The following is a 20,684-nucleotide window of genomic DNA, read 5'->3' on the forward strand; positions in this document are numbered from 1 at the left end:
TCCTCACTTCGAATAAATAAATAATAATTTAAACACAAAAACTGCTGTACTGAACGGTAATTGCGCCAAAACTTCAATCTTCACTATATGTTCTATCAAAAGAACTAAAGTCCTGATCTTTCTGTTAGTGAGCTCTCCTCCCTACTTTCTCTCTCTCCCTTCTCCAAGAGAAAATCACTCTTCTTTCAGTTTCAATCCACCATCCACCGCTTCAATAGATCTTGACCAGACATCCAACTATCAAGGTCAGTTCAAGCAAAATGCTTACCTATTGTTCTAAATTGTACATTTACGGTGTTTAATTGAGGTTTCCATGATTACATGACAAAAATTTGGCATCAATTAAATTTGCAGTACCAAATTAATTAAAAGATTCAAGTTTTTTCTTGTTCTATTGCCTATCGAGCAACTGATAAGGCATAAATAATATCGATGAGATTAATGAACGAGAAATTGAACCTCGAGCTTTCTTTTCTCCTACGGTACAGTAATCGATTATTGCTCCACCTACCAAATTCTGGCATTTTCCAATGTTTTTTTAAGAGATCTGTCGATTAAAACTGCTCGGTATGATTTCATGAGAAAAGACAAGAGAAATTAATTTGATATGCTTATTTTATCTAGTATTGACGTATTTTTCAGATTCTGACTTTTTTCGGTTTATATACAGAAATTTTCCAGTGCTTCAATGCAGTTCTGAAGAAAAGTACTTGGCGTGTGAAATAATAGAGTTTTAGCCAGGGAAAAATCACTTACGGTGTTGCATATGGGACGAGGTAAGATGAGATTTTTACTGAGTTTTGCCATAGAGAGATGCTTGTAAAAGTAGAGAAGAGATTTGAAAATTTTACCAAACGAGTAAAGATAGGAATTTTCCTGGGTTTTGTTACTGGGAAATGGATTTACGAGGAAATATGGCTCCAGAATTAAAAGATGTCCAGAATAGTTCTTGGATTCCTACAACCCCAGCAAAGCCCGATTCGACAACACAGCAGCCAATCTGCTCAGATGGGAAAGAAAAAGACATTGTTGATGCTAGTCAGTTGTATCCAAAACCATACTCCGGGTTTAAACAGTACAACGGCACAAGTTGGCTTGAAACAGGGAGATTATTGAATAATCTTCCGCAAGAAACTCAATGCCTGGCAATACCTACATGTTACAATTTTACAAATGCAGCTGATGATCATTTGGTTTCCAACACTTCACAAGCAAATCAACACTCAAATTCCCAAGTTCATGAAGAGGATTTATGTATAAATGATAAATTTACTATAAAGAACGACAAATGGAACAACCTATCATTTGGAAATCTTTTGGCTGTGGCACATGCTCATAGTTTACCTGGAGCAAAATCCAACGTAGAACTCAACAGCCTACCACAAACGTTAACAGGTAAGTCTCCTGTCTGACTTCAGTGTAAAGGTTAATTCTTGTGATGCGCATGTTCAGTGAGTAATTGCTGTGCAATGTGCATTACATAAATTCGCTGTACGAACTTGATCATTTTCTTGTACTTTCGATGATATAAACACGCCTTCTTATCCAACAGGGGAAAAATCAATACCCACCTTGACATCATGTAATTTTCATTCACCAACCAAGACAAATACAAATTCAACTACGGTCAAGAGTGTATTGTCCCCGTTTGAACCCTTGACACCAGAGAAGCTCGGTAAAGCAGTATGTGAATCTGCTATGTCATATTTAAGCAAAGGTGAAATGCACATAGAAGAAGATGCAAGAGTGGACAAAATCTTGAGTTATGAAGTGAAGGAATCTCAGTCATGTGCAACCAATTCTACACAACTACCAGAGAATCACAAGCCTGACAAGAAAGGGGCAGAGGAAACTGACTTGAAGAAAATACCTAATCCTAAACCAAGAAAGAAAAGGCACAGGCCCAAAGTAATAGTAGAGGGCCAGCCCAAAAAATCTCCCAAACGAGCCGCCGCCCAAAACCAGCTTTTTTCTTCAGGCACCACGAAGGTCAAGAGAAAGTATGTTCGAAGAAAAGGAACCAACAATCTTAATAATACTCCCCTGGAAGGAGGGAAAAGTGAAACTGATTCAAACAAAAGTCCTCCCAAACCAAGTACCGAAAGCCCCGATTTCTCCTCGGGGACAACGAAGATCAAGAGAAAGTATGTTCGAAAAAAGGGGGTCAATCATCTTAATAATACTTCTCTTGAAGGGGTGAAAAGTGAAACTGATTCAAACAAAAGTCCTAATTCTAAGGATACTCCAATAGAAAAGAGGAAGTGTGTGAGAAAAAGGGGAATCAACAAGCCTGAAGCTACCAAATTAGATGAGGGAAGTATCGATGCAGCCAATGGAAAGTTTGTACGGCTTACCAGAAATTCCTGCAGAAAATCTTTAAATTTTGATTTGGAAAGCCAAGAGAAAGACAAAGGTTCCTCATATTGTCAATCTTCAAATCGAGACATTAGATCACAAGAAGAGAACCTCAATGCAAAAGATAATTTAAAAGCAACTATGCAATGCAGACACAGGATGGAGGTAGCGATGGAGAAAACTGATGTGGGTGTAACCTATGAATCTGTATGCTTTACGAATCAAGTTTTGAAAGATTACCGGTCAAAACCAGAAAGACATTCCTCAAACCTTTTGCCTCATGCAAATATGTGTCCACTACAAGATGATTGCACTCTCACTGTTGAACGTGTAGCTACAAGAGGAAAATGCCAGATAGTATTCTCTAATGTAACGCACGACAAAGAAGAAAATTCAGTTCAAGTTACAATAAATCCTGATTGCCGATTGACATCTAGCATTCCTAATGATTCCAATTGCAGCAACAGCAAATGCTTGAATACAGAAAGCAATGAAAGAAACTATAAGAGACGGCGAGCGGATACTGCTGTCAGAGCTGAAATCTGCAGCACAAATGCAACTGGGATTTTTTACAATTCCTTGCAGACACAAAACACAGATAAGAATGACGGCACACCTATCATGCATTTTCCCCTATTTTACAATAATGTGAGGACTGCGACAGGACACGATACAGCAAAATGCAGTTTGCATTCCACTATGATGTCCTCGGGTAATCATGAGAATCTTGAAAAACACCCTTTAAGAGATATAACCACGGCAATGAAAGAACAGTCAAATATGTGTAAATTTGCTATGGATTCATTAATTTGATGGGTAACCATGATACCAGGAAGGTGCTACGTATAATAAGAAATCATATCTGGATATTGTTCTAACTTGTTTTAACATTTAATGCAGGTTCTCCTGTGGCTGCAAAATTTAGATATGTCTCCACAATTGATGCAATAACTGAGCAACTTAATAAACTTGATCTGAAAGCAGAGAGCAACCAAGTATCAGCTCGAGACCAGAATGCGATTGTAGCGTGCCGTACGTTTTATCAAGAGCAATATGCCCTTGTTCCATATCAAAGAGGTGAAGCTGTTATCCCTTTCGATAATTCATTTAATAAAGTTAAACGAAGAAGACCACGCCCTAAAGTTGAACTTGACGGTGAGACAATTCGAGTGTGGCAACTTCTATTAGAAAATATAAACAGTGAAGGCATTGATGGAAATGATGAAGAAAAAACAAAATGGTGGGAAGAAGAACGAAGAATATTCAGTGGAAGAGCAGACTCATTTATTGCACGCATGCATCTTGTCCAAGGTAACGTGTAAAGTTGTCAAATTTAGCATAAACTCTTCTCTGCCACAGAGCACATATTAATTCTTGGGGACAATGGCTAAATACAAACGGATAGAATCATCAGAGAGAAAGAACAGAGTTCTTGATTTCGTTGAACTTGTCCGAAGGAAGTAAATCAGTACCCTGCTTAACATGGTTTCTTTCATTAACAACTCCCTCCAACAACTACATCCATATGCATATCTCTTTGTTTAACGTAAGCTAACAGAGCATTCTTCTGCTATCTGATTCAACTGTACAGCTTTCAACAGCTATACTCGAAAGATAACATAGCATGATATAGTTGAGTATGTTAAGTATGATCCGTTGAATCTATTGTTGTAGATACCATTCTGTTATTGTCAGTTCCTAAATCAAGTAAAGCAAAATAAAGATGCCTGGAAGTAGAGTACATAATAAATTAAAGAAACAGAGTCTATCTTGCTCTAGTATTTAAAATATCTGTACCTCCATTTGTGGGGCAGCAAACCCCAACAAAAGCTGTTCAAAAAATAATGGAAGAACATTGATGCCGATGAATCTGAATCAGACATAAGAAATGGAAACATGATATATGACCAACAATGTCATAAAGAATACTAATTCTTCTCCTTCCCTTATTACCCTCCCTCCTTCTGGCTTACCAAAAGAGGGATGTGCATGTAGTTATTATCTATGTGTTTGGTGCAGAATGCTTCATGTAGACTTAGAACTCTAGTTTCTTCTGTATTGTGGACTTATCTGGGAAAAATTCTCAATTTTCATTTCACCAATATCACAATTTGACTGTTTTACCTTCTGTCACAGGAGACAGGCGCTTTTCGCCATGGAAAGGATCAGTACTAGACTCTGTGATTGGCGTATTCCTCACTCAGAATGTTTCAGATCACCTTTCTAGGTTGGTTGCATTTCTAGTTCTAACAAATGTAGGTTTGTAAAAAAATTCTTCAGAGTTGATGACAGAAATCATTGAATCCATTCATTTACTCTTCAGCTCTGCCTTTATGTCTCTTGTTGCGCAATTCCCCCTCAAGTCAAAGACTAACTCTACTGAATTACAGTGAAGAGAGAATGGATACACATGCTATGGAGCCTGAAAAATATGTGCTGAATCCCAATGAAACTTCTGGAGTGAATGGAGAGGTGTTAAACAAGGAAGTCTATGGTGAGGATTCTGAGATACTTCACGAATTTGAAGGCAATGAAAACAAAGCAGTGAGTAGAGTCGGGTCCTCAGGTAGCAGTTTTGATGGAAATAAACCTGAAGACAGCTTTGGAGTCCAACTAGCGGATATGTCCAAACATGGCCCATTTGTTCCCCATACATATGCCTTGACTAAGAGAGACTCAGTTGATGCACTTAATTCTCAGAGTTCTGTGACTTCTTCTCACAGCTCTACAGATTCCCCAGTAGTACAAACCACAGAAAGAACTTCGTTACTGAGCACCACTGAGGAAGTGACAACAGCTGGGGTTGTGCCAAATAGCTTCATCAATCCTACTTTTGTACAACTTCTACAGATGGCCGAATCAAACTGTGTTTTTAGGGAGGCCGGAAATTTGTTTGCTATAGGTGGGCACATGCAACAAGATAGCTTGTCTCTTGCCTCACAAAAAGAAATCCAAAGTGATGATTGGATATCCCCCGCAAAATCTGTTAATTCATGTGGTGAGTCTACTTCGTGTCTAGCACCCACTCCAGGAGCTCAAGAATCAGAATTCCTTTATTTATCCAAGTTGTATGGTGCTGACAGCAGGCAAAGACTTTCCCCTCCAGGAAGCAGAGTGTCAACATCATCAGAATCTGAATTCCAGGACTCAATTCAAAAATTTACTGGTGATAGTTCCAAAGGGAGACCAAAGTTATGCAGTCCAAATGCTCAGTCAAGCAGCAATGATCAAATCGAGATCAATAAAAAAATAATTGAAAACCAAAAGGGCCAAGATGCAACAGAGATACTGTTTCAAGAAAATAATTGTAATACAGAGGCATCAAACAATCAAATCTATCCTCAAAATTTGATGAATGCCACAGGTAGTAGCAGCCACACAGAAAATTCAGAGAAGTCTAAGAGCATGGAAGGTCGCCTAACTATGAATTACCCTTATAATCATCCTAGCAAAAAGGAGCATGTACCCAAAAAGAAAGGAGGACGAATTAGAAAAGTGAAAGAAGACCCGATCGATTGGGATAGCTTGAGAAAACAGGCCGAGGCATGGGTGAGAAAGAGAGAGAAAACACCCAACACCACGGACTCGGTGGACTGGGAAGCTGTCAGATGTGCAGATGTTAATGAGATTGCACACACTATTCGAGAAAGGGGTATGAACAATAGACTAGCCGAGAGAATCCAGGTATGATTCAGATATTAGCAGCAAAGAATATAAAGTGTCTATATTTAATATCACAAAACCCATTGCTTTTTCAGACATCAAAGAACCCCATGGTCACCAACTAATAATCAGGGGAAAACCTTGTGCAGGACTTCCTCAATCGGCTTGTTAGAGACCATGGAAGCCTTGATTTGGAATGGCTGAGAGATATTCCACCAGATAAAGCAAAGTAAGGTCGCAGATTTTCCATTTATTTTTTATGCATTCGACAAATGAAAAACATTAATACATTTGTTACATTTTCTAGAGAGTATCTATTGAGCGTGAAGGGTTTGGGTTTGAAGAGCGTGGAGTGTGTGCGGCTATTGACACTTCATCACCTTGCCTTTCCAGTAAGTTTTTATCCCTATAACAATTCCTTTATTGAATATCTAAAAACTTCACCAACGGTAGTATTTCTTATATTTAAAAGGTTGACACAAATGTTGGGCGTATAGCGGTGCGATTAGGGTGGGTACCTCTTCAGCCGTTGCCTGAATCACTTCAGCTGCATCTACTGGAAATGTCGGTAATTTCAACCACAACTAGATTTTCTTGTATAAAATGTAGAATAAGATGTAGAATTATACGCACTGCTTCCTTTGTGTAGGTACCCAATAATGGAGTCAATTCAGAAATATCTGTGGCCTAGGCTTTGCAAGCTTGATCAAAAAATATTGTAATCATAAACTTTCTACTAACACAATCACCAACTTACTGATTCACACTATTAATTGATTCCCCTTCAATGACTAATGGTGCTCTTTGATTATAGATATGAGCTGCATTATCAAATGATTACTTTTGGAAAGGTGTGGTATGACTGTTAGAAAAACATCTTCAATAGCCAGATTGACCAGCAGATTTTATAAAATAAACTATATATTTCTATCAGGTATTTTGCACGAAGAACAAACCAAATTGCAATGCATGTCCAATGAGGGGAGAATGCAGACATTTTGCAAGTGCATTTGCAAGGTATGAAATCATTCCACGCTTAAATAAAAAGTTAAGTTTTGAAGTGATTCGTTTTTTCATGATTTTGATTGTATTTTCTCCTTGAATATGACATAGGACCAACAAATCATATTAAAATATCTCTCTGCTGATATCTTTAATAGAATGTCATATCTATACGATGACCAGAAAGAAGAACACGGTTTGTATATCCAGAAAATAATTATAGAGTTAAATCCACCTTAAACTATTAAAACATGGATGACAAAAAAAATAATTATAGAGTTAAATCCACCTTAAACTATTAAAACATGGATGACAAAAAAATCTTTTGACGATGATTTTCTTGAAATATAGGACTATGAGCTAGTCAAACGCAAGCTACGTGAAGGTTAAATATATATATCATATATTATTAGACACAAATGTAAACTGTGATGAAACTAATGATCTTTTTGGAAGGTGCAAACTGTTGTCTTAAATAGTGGCATCTGATGAATTTAAGTGCAGTGCAAGACTTGCTCTTCCAGCACCGGAGGAGAAAAGTATCACACTTGCCACAGAAAACAGAGAAGCTAATCAAAATCCAGCAAAAAAAATGAAGTTGTTGCAGCTGCCTTCACCGCAACCTAATCAAATAGTTGCTGAATCTGAAGTAAGAAACTCTCAACCAATTATTGAAGAGCCAACTACGCCAGAGCCCACCATTGAAGCCCCTGCCACACCAGAACCAAGCTATAACCAAGTTCCAGAATGTGACATCGAGAACAGTTTCTGTGAAGATCCTGATGAAATTCCTACCATCCAACTCAATATGGAAGAATTTACCCATAATTTACAGAAGATTATGAGGCAAAATGCAGAAATTCTGGAAGGAGAAGCATCAAAGGCCATAGTAGCTTTGACTCCAGAAGCTGCTTTGATCCCTCTGCCTAAACTTAAAAACGTGAGCCAGCTCAGAACAGAGCATCAAGTGTAAGCAAATTCTCCTAAACTTCTAGAACCACGAGATTTGTTCTTTTCTAGCTGTGTTGTGAGGTCACTTTGTGTCCTTGATCAGAAGTCCAGCCATCCATTTACAGCTAAAGTCTAGAGATATTCCAATCGTAACTTCTTAATTGTTCTAAGCATGACTACCACGCGATAATGTTTCCAGCCATCTGTTACAGCTAGAGCCTAGACATTGCAGTTATAACTACTTAATTGTTCTAAGCATGATACCACGTGATAATGTTTCAAGAAGATCACTAATCAATATCCATTTGCACAGATATGAGCTACCAGATTCACACCCTCTGCTAGAAGGGGTTAGTAATGTTCTAGGGTATTCTTTTAATGCATAATCTACTTCAAACCTAATTATGATATTTCGCAGATGGACAGACGAGAAGCAGATGATCCCTGCCCATACCTACTTGCTATATGGACGCCAGGTATAGAGACTTAGAGGCCTATGATTACTAGAACTTGTACAAGCCTTCTTCAGGCTTTGACACTATAGGATACAAATGTTGTAATTCTTCCTGTTTCTGAAGAAAAACAAAAATTGAATAATGGCGTTGTCTCAAAGTAACTACTACACAACTAACTATACCAAATGCAACTCAGGAGAAACTGTGAACTCTATTGAGCCACCTGAAAGAAGGTGTAGTTCCCAAGAGCCCCAGAAACTATGCAATGATAGAACTTGTTTATCCTGCAATAGTGTCCGCGAAGCAAATTCCCTAACTGTGAGGGGAACTCTTTTGGTAAGATATTATTGTGGTAGCTCTGAAAAATCCTGATACAGTATATAGAATCTAACATGAGCCATCATAACAGATACCTTGTAGAACAGCTATGAGAGGAAGCTTTCCTCTCAATGGCACATATTTCCAAGTTAATGAGGTAACAATATGCCCCATCTTAAATTAAGAATTTCCAACTAAATGAGGTAATAATATGCCCCATTCTTAAATCTAGATGGGATCAACTCTCATCAAGCAGTCTACCTTGAAATAGAATTCAATGAAAACATTAGTTTACCTGTAGGTATTCTCTGACCATGAGAGTAGTCTTCATCCCATGGATATTCCACGAAAGTGGCTATGGAACTTACCGAGGAGAACAGTGTATTTTGGAACGTCTATACCAACAATATTTAAAGGTAAAAGGGGGATATACAATTGAATAACGAAAATATTAGTTATTCATAAAATCTGACATTCTACTGAATCTTGTTATCAGGGCTAGAGACCGAAGATATCCAGTATTGCTTTTGGAGAGGTATGTGGATATTAGATTGTTTGCATTTCAACTTACGAGAAGCTTTTAAGTATGAGTAAAGTATTTTCTTTTCATATCATATTGATGTAATTTCCATATTTAACTATTTGGGCTTCCCAGATGAGGAAAATATTAAAATAGCAAGAACCAGAGGGCAAAAATCAAGCCCAAATGAAAATGCTTTTAACTCAATCTTGCTTGCAAGAGAACACTAGTGATGAATTGCACGTTGCTACCCCTTGCTATTATCAGTGATGCACTGAGAGAATATTTTTCCTTAGCCATCCATTTCAATAGCTACAATTGACTGTTAATAACAATTATTCCCGTGCTGACGGGTTGGCTATAGAAAATTGTTAATACAGGCAGAGTGTAAGAATGATTCAGCAATTCAGAGATGTTAATATCTTCTTATTCTCTTCATTTCTTCCTCATCTTAGATAATGTGTAGTTATTCGTGTATAACGAACATATGAATATATGACATCCATGCCTGCTGTCTCTCTGTTTTACTTCTACTTTCAGTTTCTTACAAAACTGTTTTCAGAGTTAATTGCATTTTTTTACAGATTGGACGCATAAAAAATTAAACCTTGTTCCTTCTTCCATCCTTCTTTTACAAATACATTTTTGTGTTCACCTCACTAAACTTTCCTGAACCCAAATATATCAATTGAAACGAAATTAAGAAACAAGCCAATGCGTCATCAGACATTAGACAACCTGATCAGTTAAACCTTGGCGCCAGTTAAGTTTCAGCAGGCCATATTAGCCAGGTATATATTTGACACAGACTGGCTTACCCTTGAAGAAGATTAGAGGTCAGTAGTGCATGGCCGTTTCACTTAAATCGTTCTCAAGCAAGAAAAAGAAAAATATTAAAGTCCATGCCGAAAATCATAGTAGACAAGTTAATATAGCTGATTATAAAACTACTCCCTTCCCTGCACAAGGATTCTCATAGTATAACAGTGTGAGTTTGTAACAAATTATTATTCTGAGGCAAGCTACACACAAGCTAAAAACTTGAAACCTCACTTTATGCTGTTTATTAATGAGAGCCGTATTTTTTCCAGGGTTTGTTTGTGTCAGGGGATTTGATAGGAAAACACGAGCACCGCGGCCTCTCATTGCCAGATTGCACTTTCCTGTGAGCAAGTTAGCCAAACGGAAAGGAGAGGCAGGACAAAATTAAAAGAAGGTCATCTTTATCATAAGTCATGGTAAGATTGTGAGCAAAGCAGCAGTGGGATGGTATCAAAGTCCCTCGGCAGCCTGGTTTTCTAAAAGCAATGGAAAATGATCACATATATAAATTTATCACCTTGAGCTGAAACCGAGATTATATAAACCGTCAACGATTTTGTCCCTTGTAAGATGTGCACTTCCTTTTTTCCATCGATTCACATGAACTAGAAAATAAAATGGAAATCAAATGAATGTCGGCTCATCCAGTCAAAGAAAGTGGTTGGCGGAAGCTTTCCACTTCAAATAGAAGAGAAAATGCGTTTTTACACTGACAGGGGTTCTATAAAATAGAGCTCCCGCCTTCATTCTGAAATCATCCCTTCTTCGAGTTTTCTCTCATCCGATAAGCATTTGAGTGCTTAGTTCTATAACATTTGTGAGGTGTTTTGTTCTCCTGTATTAAGAGAGTGACACAGTGAGTGAATTGTACACCATAAAATATTATAGACGTCAAATTCTGCACGTGGGACCAACAAGTGGTATCAGAGTCTTGGTTTAAAATTTCTTAAAATTCTGAGTATGCTCTGTGCTTGCAGCGTAGACTGATCTTCCACATCAGAAAATATTTTTTGAGATTTTTTATTTAAGGCAGGATTATTTTGTCCAGTCTACTAAAATTGTTGTAGACATAATGACGGGAAGGTACGAGATAGCAAAAAATGGAAGCAATTTTATGCTGTGGAAAATAAAGATACAAGCAGTTTTAAGAAAGGAGAATTGCTTGACGGCTATTGGAGATAGACCGGTAGAGATTACGGATGATGGAAAACGGAATGAGATGAATAATAATGATGTTGTCAATTTACACTTGGCTATAGCAGACGAAGTTTTGTCAAGTATCTCTGAGATAAAAACAGCCAAAATTATCTGGGATACTCTGACAAAGATGTACGAGGTCAAGTCGCTACACAACATGATTTTCCTAAAGAGAAGGCTTTATACTCTTCGGATGGCGGAATCCTCATCGATGACCGACCATATCAACACACTAAATACTCTACGGATTCGGGAGCGACGTGGCACATGACGTCTCGAAGAGAATGGTTTGATCATTATGAACCAGTCTCAGGAGGATCTGTATTCATGGGAAATGATCATGCCTTGAAATCGCTGGGATCGATACTATCAAAATAAAGATGTTTGATGGCATTATTCGCACCATACAGGAGGTACGACATGTGAAAGAACTGACGAATAATCTTTTGTCCTGGGGACAATTGGATGACATCGGGTGCAAAACTCACATCGAGAACAGGATCATGAAAATTGTGAAGGGTGCGCTTGTGATTATGAAGGTGGAAAAAGTTATCTGTATGTACTTTTGGGAGAAACACACAAAGAGACGGAACTAGATGTTGCATCAATTGGTTCAGGAGAAGAATTGATAGTGTTATGGCATAGAAAGCTCGGGCATATGTCAAAACGAGGATTGAAAATTCTCTCAGAACAGAAGCTGCTGCCGGGACTTACAAAAGTGTCACTACCTTTTTGTGAGCACTGTGTTACCAGTAAACAACACAGATTAAAGTTTGGCACTTCTACTGCCAGGAGCAAAAGTATATTGGAACTTATTCTTTCGGATATTTGGCAAGCACCGGTTGTATCCCTAGGAGGAGCGAGAAACTTTGTCTCGTTCATTGATGATTTCTCTAGGAGATGTTGGGTGTATCCAATCAAGAAGAAATCAGACGTTTTCCAAGTCTTCAAAGATTTCAAAGTGCAGGTTGAACTTGATTCTGAAAAGAAAATCAAGTGTTTGAAGACTGACAAAGGAGGAGAATATACCAGTGACGAACTTGATGCATATTGTCAACATGAGGGCATCAAAAGACAATTCACAACGGCTTACACACCTCAACAGAATGGAGTGGCAGAACGGATGAACAGAACCTTGTTGGACAGAACAAGAGATATGTTGAGGACTGCATGTCTAGAAAAGTCATTTTTGGCGGAAGCAGTCAAAACCGCTTGTTATATTATCAATCGTTCTCCTTCAGTGGCGATTGATCTGAAGACTCTGATGGAGATGTGGACAGGGAAGCCGACAGATTATTCTTATTTGCATACATTTGGAAGTCTTGTGTACGTTCTGTACAATGAGCAAGAAAGATCGAAGTTGGATTCGAAATCCAGAAAATGTATCTTATTGGGTTATGCTGATGGAGTAAAAGAGTTTCGTTTGTGGGATCCTACTGATCACAAGCTTGTCATCAGTATGGATGTTATCTTCGAGGAAGATAAAGTAAAGGGAGACAAAGGCACACCGAATTCAGAAACTACTATTTTTCAAGTGGAAAATAAGACGGACGAATGTCAAGTTTCTTGTGAAGCAGTACCAGGGCACGAAGAACAAGAACATGTTGAGTCTGAGGTTTCCAATGTGAGGCAGTCAACTCGACACAGAAGACCACCAGGTTGGCTTTCAGATTATGTCACTAAAAGCAACATTGCATATTGTCTATTATCAGAGGATGGTGAGTCATCGAGTTTCCACGATGCTACTCGAAGCTCGGATGTATCTTTGTGGATGATAGCAATGCAAGAAGAGTTGGAAGCATTAGACAGAAATAAAACTTGGGATCTTGTTACACTACCACGAGGGATGAAAGCCATTGGAAACAGATATGTCTATAAGGTCAAGCGTGATGGCAATAACCAAGTGGAGCGGTATCGTGCTATATTGGTGGTAAAAGGGTATGCTCAGAAAGAAGGCATTGATTTCAATTAGATATTTTCTCATGTGGTTCGACTTACAACAGTCAGAATGGTGCTGGCATTGTGTGCGGTGTTTGACCTACATCTAGAACAATTAGATGTAAAAACGGCATTTCTTCATGGAGATCTTGAAGAAGAAATCTATATGCTCCAGCCAGAAGGTTTTGCGGAAATAGGCAAAGAGAACTTGGTTTGCAGGTTGAACAAATCTCTGTACGGTCTCAAACAAGCGCCGAGGTATTGGTACAAGAGATTTGATTTCTATATCATGAGCCTTGGATACAACAGATTGAGTACAGACCCTTGTACATATTTCAAGAGGTCTGGTGATGATTATATTATTTTGCTGTTGTATGTGGACGACATGTTGGTAGCAGGCCCCAACAAAGATCATGTCCAAGGATTGAAGGCACAGTTGGCTAGGGAATTTGATATGAAGGACTTGGGTCCAGCAAACAAGATTCTAGGGATGCAAGTTCACCGAAACAGAAGTAACAGAAAGATTTGGCTTTCCCAGAAAAATTATTTGAAGAAAGTCTTGCCACGCTTCAATATGCAAGACAGTAAGCCAATATCGACCCATCTTCCTGTTAATTTCAAGTTATCCTTCGAGATGTGTCCTAGCAGTGTAGCAGAGAGGATGGAGATGTCTCGAATACTATATGCATCAGCAGTGGGAAGTTTGATGTTCACCATGATCTGTACAAGACCGGACATTGCTCAAGCAGTAGGAGCAGTTAGTCGGTATATGGCGAATCCTGGACGAGAGCATTGGAGCACTGTCAAGAGGATCCTTAGATGCATTAAGGGTACCTCAAATTCCGCATTATGTTATGAAGGATCAGATTTTACACTCAGGGGCTATGTCGATTCAGATTATGCAGGTGATCCTGATAAGAGAAAATCTATTACTGGCTATGTGTTTACAATTGCAGGAGGAGCAGTAAGCTGGGTTTCAAAAGTGCAGACAGTTGTGGCGTTATCTACAACAGAGACAGAATACATGGCAGCTACTCAAGCTTGCAAGGAGGCAATATGGATTAAAAGGTTATTGGAGGAGATCGGGCACAAACAAGATAATGTTCTTTTGTTTTGTGATAGTCATACTTTGCACATCGCAAGGAATCCAGTCTTTCATTTCAGGACTAAACACAATGGAGTCCAATTTCACTTTGCGCGAAAAGTAGTAGAGGAAGGAAGCGTAGATATGCAGAAAATCCATACGAAGGACAACATAGCTGATTTTCTGACCAAGCCAGTGAATATTGACAAGTTTGAGTGGTGTAGATCTTCAAATGGCCTAGCGGAAACGTAAGCAGCAGGGAATGACAAGATTGAAAAGATGTGTGGAGATGTGTTTAATTCTCAATCAAATCTACAAGTGGGAGAAATGTCGGATCATCCAGTCAAAAAAAGTGGTTGGCAGAAGCTTCGTGGAAATTTCAAATAGAAGAGAAAATGCGTTTTTATACGCGTTTTCACACTGACATGGGTTGTATAAATAGACTTCCCCCCTTCATTCTGAAATCATCCCTTCTTCGAGTTTTCTCTCATCATATAAGCATTTGAGTGCTTGGTTCTATAATATTTGTGAGGTGTTTTGTTCTCCTGTATTAAGAGAGTGTGTGTTCTTTTTGGAAACACAGTGAATGAGTTGTACACCATAAAATATTATAGTGAAAATCTTTTCATCTTGCCCGTGGTTTTTACACTAATAATTTTTAGGGGTTTTCCACGTAAATATCGGTGTCCAGTTTATTCTTTATTTTCGGGTTTTATTATCTCAAAATCCGCACGTGAGACCAACAATAAATTCGTGCAATCCAACTTACGTCTCATCAAGACATAATAGTTTGAAAAACGACCCTGCTTACAAAATATTAACTGCAAATTTGATGGATTCATCTTCACCTTTAGAAGACCAAGGGTGAATCTATCTACTTTAAGGATACATGATACTTACATATAGATTGGTCATTATTGGGGTTTAGTGCTAGAAATGTTGTGTAAATAATTTAGAAGTGCAAACGCCAAAATTGGGCATCCTAAGGAATCCTCGTTTTTTTTTTCCCTTTAGCATAATTGGGGAAGATATTTTGATATGGCTTTGAATCGGAGTAGGTGCATTACAAGCCAACTATTCCTTAATTTTGTTTCATATTCTAAACATTTTTTTATGTCAAATAAATTCCATCAAAATATATATGTTCTGTGTTTATATAACCATATATATTCTGGGCCATAATCCTTCTCAAGGAAAGGTTCTGCACATGCCCATCATAATACATTTTGAAGATAATACATTTGTAACAAAAATTCCATAAAAAGTCAACCCTGATTTTGCCCTAGCTGCCGCTCACATCGACCAAAACAGCTATTTTCAGGTAACATTTTTCGGCGAGGTCTTCTCCTCGGTTTTCGTGCCATAATAATCAATATGCCGTTATTGTTAGATGATCTTTATATCAAACAATTGTCTACTATCAATTATTTGGGATATATTTATTCTTTTGGTGGGGCAGATGGTTGATGGCTAATCCTCTAAATTTCAAGAGGGTGGAATTACTGCTTATGCAGCATCTATACCCAAACATAGCGCATCTGTTAAAACCTTAACCAATTAGCAACAAAAACATTTGTATTGCATCTTCTACCGAATCATCTTTTTCGACTAGAAGTAAATCGACAGAATCGAGAGTTCAAACACAGAAAGATGCACAAACTCACCATATCAGATATCATAGAATGCGTGTCTCAATGAAATTTCGTTTTATCTATCTAGTTTATATTAAAACCAATCGAGATCAATAACATCTCTAGCCTCTATGCATATAATCGATGAACAAATAGTTGGTTCGATAAATCGCACATACAAACAGAGAATGATGCTTGATAAACTCAGAGAGAAAGAGCTCATACCTTTGAAGGAGAAAACTGTGCCTTGTTAATAGTTTCTCAGGAAATTTGGCCAAAAGTCTCGCTATGGGGAGATGTATGAAAATTTTGCAGCGGTTTTAGTTTATGGATTTCCCTCCATTTTGGGGCCATATTTAAATAAGGACCCATTGCTTGGCGCGCTAGAGGAAAAGGAGAGATGGGCCGGGCTATCGGGTTTTCGGCCATATACGGCCCAACTTGGAAACTTCCTCACTAAATATCATTTTCACGTTTGAAAACTGGATTTCAAAAGAATATTAGTATTCGATGGGATTTTATTAAATTAAGTGAAATTTTCATAAAATTGGTAAAATTTCATGGGATTTAAGTTATAAAAACAATAATTATTTTTTATATGTTCAAAAATAATATTTTGTTCTTGATAAAAATGTATAAGTATTTGTATAAATATTATTAAAAAATAATCTGAAAAAACAAGCAACACAACATTTTTGAATATAAATAATATTATTTTTAACTGCGAAATCAAATTTCAAATTACATAATTCCAATTTCATGAATTTAAAATCTAAATTCAATTCCAAGTCCCATTTTTTATACATCCAAATACTAGGTTAATAATTTATCTTTTTTCCTTTTTCTTTCTTCTTTTTCGGATAATGGCTAAGAACATCTACATTGAGTTGTTCAATTGGTTGTTATAACATCAAATTTGTGTTAAAACCGATGCGAGTCATTTTATTCAATTGTCAACTCGGCAATCACATTCAAATAAATGAACAAGTTCAAATTTTTTGAGCGTTGAACCTCGTCGATGTCATCATTTGATTAAAAACACTATATATACTAATGAATGACTTAAATTCATGCGTTATTTTTCAAAATTCATGTTTGACAAATCACTTGTCACAATTTCGAATTTTTATATAAGATGTCAAATAATTCTTTAATCTATGGGAGAAAAGGTTTTTATAATGAAATAATTATCCAATACTATCCATGCAATCAATATACAGTAGAAACCAAAGGGCAGTAACTGAATGTGTCACGAATCCATTTTCATATCTGTGGCTTGATTTTGTAGCTGAGTGAACGGATAATCTTGATCCTGCCAACTCTCAACTCCTGGCTGCAGCGACTCAATGTCCCAAGCATCTAATAACTCTTCGTTAAAACCAAAAGCCCGAGCATCAGAATTGGTAGGATTGCTCCAGAAATGTGCGGAGGAACGAGACATACCGGCAGTGGCTTCAAAGCCCGTGTTCCACACATTTTCTTGTTTGAAGCTACTTTCGGTTCTTAGCTTTGAAAATGCGGGTATACTCTTCCCTTTCGTGATATCTTTGGGAAAAGCGACAAAACTCTGACCAGGATTGGACTGTGGCCAACTAGTGATTGTGCCCTTTCCTTTAAGGACTGGGTCATCGACATCGATACTTCCAAGAACTGGAACTTCTCCAGGCTGATATGGTGGAAGGAACAGCTCATTTATCATTGCCAATTCATCTTGAGCAATTGTTTCCATCTCTAAAGGCACATGTTTGGCACTAAAAATTTCGGTATGGCCCTCTGCTCGGGAAGGAAAATGTGAGAGTTGTTCTATCGAAACTGGGTCGAAGAAGCCTGATGTTACAGAGGGCTTAGGCAAAACGGGGAGTTCAGATTTGTACTTCACTATCTGCCCCTTTGGAGATGAGTCAGATGTACTTGTTCCTTGTTTCTGATGTTTCACAAATTTTATCATTTTTCCTGGGGAAGTGATACTGCTTCGCTCCTTTGCTTGCTTAAGACGAGCCAAAACAGCAGGGTTCTGGAACGTTTTAGCCAAGAATGCTACCATCTGCTTCTGCCGATTCTCTGCTCCTTTGAGCTTCTCATTAACTTCTTCCATATTGTGAAGCATATCTTTCTGTTCTTGCTGCAATTCAACAACTTCCATCATCATCAAACCTCTCTCTCTCCTTAGAAGTCCTATTTCACCTTCTAAAACACCTTGGTCGGTGTTGTTTTGTGAAACAAAAGAGCTGCCTATCTGCTGCTGAGATGACTGAGTTGATTTACGCCTGTGGATATTTTTCAATAGATGCCTCTTCCCCCTCATGAATCCTTCATTTGTGAACTCCCACTTTTCTGTATAGATTTTACGAAAGCCCTGCAAAAACCCAAAGAAATTGATCTAAAACTTACAAAGCCGTAGAAGGAAACAAATAGCAATCATCAAAACAACTTCCATGTCATGATTTGTACATCCACCTCAGTATATTTATCGGTAAGCCGTCATTCTATGCACATAATGATCCGTAGATTTTTACATTTAACATCAAATTTATGCAAGAAAATAGTTTGATGCATTAATTCCTACCCGTGGAGAGGGATATAGCTTACATCGTCTGCATGAACCAATTACGGTAGAAGGTTTAGTATGCTAAAAGAAGTCCAATGCTTCATCACTAAAATTCAAAAACAACAGCAACGTCTCAAAAACAAGTAGGAGACAGTCACTTCAAGATATCTAATTCAGACAGAATTTAGTCAAGAAATGAAATAGATCTGCAAGACACAAATAACTTATTTCCCATTCATGTGAAGAAACTGCTTTCAATTTCTACAAATGTCTAAACAAAATACATCACGAATACAGGAATTGTATCAAGAATCGAGATAGTCACAAATTAAAGACGAACATGAAACAGATACATCAGATGACATGAACACCAAAAATGTACATAACAGCAATCAACAGTTCGATAACGAAGGAATTTAGCATCCCGAGTTACAGCAGAGCAAATACCCACATATGTATTGAGCTGGCGCACAAAGCTTGAGAAATTGTCGTGCTTAAAATTTCTCGGCAAAATCAGTCTGGCAAATTCCACCGGATCCCACACAACAAGGCTATCACCCTTCGCTCCCCACGAAATAATGGCATCCAATGAAGGGTCATCCACCAACTCGAATGTCTTGGATAAAAACCGAGGAATTGGAATCCCCTGTATGGACTCCAAAGGCTGCGGCGACTCGAATAAATTATACCCACCCGCTGTTCCGTCTTCCATTAATACGCTTTCTTCTATTGAACGACCCCCCATGAATTCATTCTGTGAAGAATCAACGCCAGAAAAAGATGAGAGTGGTTCGGAAAAACGAAACAGAGGCGAGACTGGAATAGGATCAGAAGTTGGAGGAGCACTATCAAACTCTCCGTCAGCCCAAGAAGATTTCACGGTATCATCAGGGTCCATTCGTTTTCTTTTAAAATGAACAAGATTTTCTTGGTGACATGAAGCTAGATCATCTGATAAATCCATAAGGGGTTTCTCGTGAGAGCATAAAAAATCGATGGAAAATGACCGATGAGGTGGGGGTTCACACCCATATATATCCCCGACACCGTGCAAAAATAAATATCTAGGACGAGCAGTAAGGCGGTGAAGATTGGCTTCTTGGCATTTTCTTCTTCAAGAGACACTGTTAATACAATATTTTTCTCCATAGAAAACAAACAAAAGGGAAAAAGAAATGGTTCACCAATCACCCCAAATTTGAGGGAGGAAAAAAGCATGCAGATTGTATCCGCGGGAATTTCAAAATGTCGGTGATGAAGCCGGGCCAACACCAGTTCCAATGGTCTGAGATATTTTTGGGTAGGAGATGGGCCAGTTTTGGGGGAGTTTGATTCTACATGAATCGTGTGTGTTAAGGTTTGGATAAATTTGGAGGCCAGACAAGATTGTGTGGGGGCCCCACTATGCAAACTTCTTCATTAAGTAGTACTTGAAACACAAACAAACAAATTTCCATGCTGTCGACTCCATTTAGGTAAGGAAACTTTTCGATTAAGCTAAGAAATTTGATTCGGTCAAAACCGAGGGCTGTGAAAGTCAACTGGGCGGTGGCTATAAGATCCCACCATGATGCTGGCCCAAGGCCAAGCCATGTCCCATTTGGATATTAACTGTGTATTCAAAATCTCAGAGGAAAAACTCACATTCCTGTCAAATTGATATATATAATATCTATACTATTGGAAAATAATATTTAAAATGTGTGTATTGAATATTTGAATGTTGAATATTTGAATGTTGAAAATAAGAGTTGTAAATATTGAAAATTAGTGTGTGATGATGTAGGTAATGATGTATTTTATTTTTGGATTATTTGTAAAGATTTTCTATAAATAGATCTCTCATTTGTGAAGAAAATCACAATTGAGTAGAGAGAAAAATATTAGAAAGTGTGTAGTTTGGTAAATTTTGAGAGTTTGAGATTTTTACTTTTTACCATAAATTTTTACTTTTTCACAACACGTTATCAGCACGAAGCTCTAAAAGTCCTACATACTTTTCCAAGCTCCAAACAGAAGAAAAAGGTAACAAAAATAATTATATTTATTTTACTGTTATTTATTTATTGTGTATTTATTTAATATACAATATAATGTTATTATTAGAAATAATAAAAATAAATTTTTCATAAACTTGTTATAAATCCTGGGAGGATGTTAAGACGACATCCCACACTCCCGGTAAGGGATACGACAAGTA

The 20,684-nt window shown here is 37.7% G+C and overlaps 2 protein-coding genes across 2 annotated transcripts; one reads left to right on the forward strand and one right to left on the reverse strand.

The window, feature by feature from the left end:
• The first annotated feature begins 103 nt into the window (after positions 1-103).
• Positions 104-10,646, forward strand: LOC142551847 (DNA glycosylase/AP lyase ROS1-like). Its single transcript, XM_075661286.1, is given in 21 exon segments — positions 104-245; positions 671-1,395; positions 1,553-3,067; positions 3,256-3,666; positions 4,492-4,582; positions 4,679-4,719; positions 4,721-6,039; positions 6,168-6,247; positions 6,326-6,410; positions 6,491-6,582; positions 6,668-6,736; positions 6,833-6,869; positions 6,953-7,035; positions 7,525-7,989; positions 8,285-8,321; positions 8,390-8,447; positions 8,623-8,762; positions 8,836-8,901; positions 9,046-9,160; positions 9,241-9,279; positions 10,356-10,646. Coding segments are annotated over 20 exon segments (5,361 nt in total). The 5' UTR covers positions 104-245; positions 671-896; the 3' UTR covers positions 10,475-10,646.
• Positions 10,647-17,086: 6,440 nt separating this feature from the next.
• On the reverse strand, positions 17,087-19,826 carry LOC142551848 (uncharacterized). The gene is made up of 2 exons (XM_075661287.1): positions 18,936-19,826; positions 17,087-18,292 (listed from the first exon to the last, which is right to left on the reverse strand). Exons 1-2 carry the CDS (start codon positions 19,446-19,448, stop codon positions 17,186-17,188), a joined length of 1,620 nt encoding a protein of 539 aa, XP_075517402.1. The 5' UTR covers positions 19,449-19,826; the 3' UTR covers positions 17,087-17,185.
• Positions 19,827-20,684: the final 858 nt, after the last annotated feature.

Source organism: Primulina tabacum, chromosome 7 (assembly GCF_025594145.1).
Source record: "Primulina tabacum isolate GXHZ01 chromosome 7, ASM2559414v2, whole genome shotgun sequence".
Taxonomy (NCBI): domain Eukaryota; kingdom Viridiplantae; phylum Streptophyta; class Magnoliopsida; order Lamiales; family Gesneriaceae; genus Primulina; species Primulina tabacum.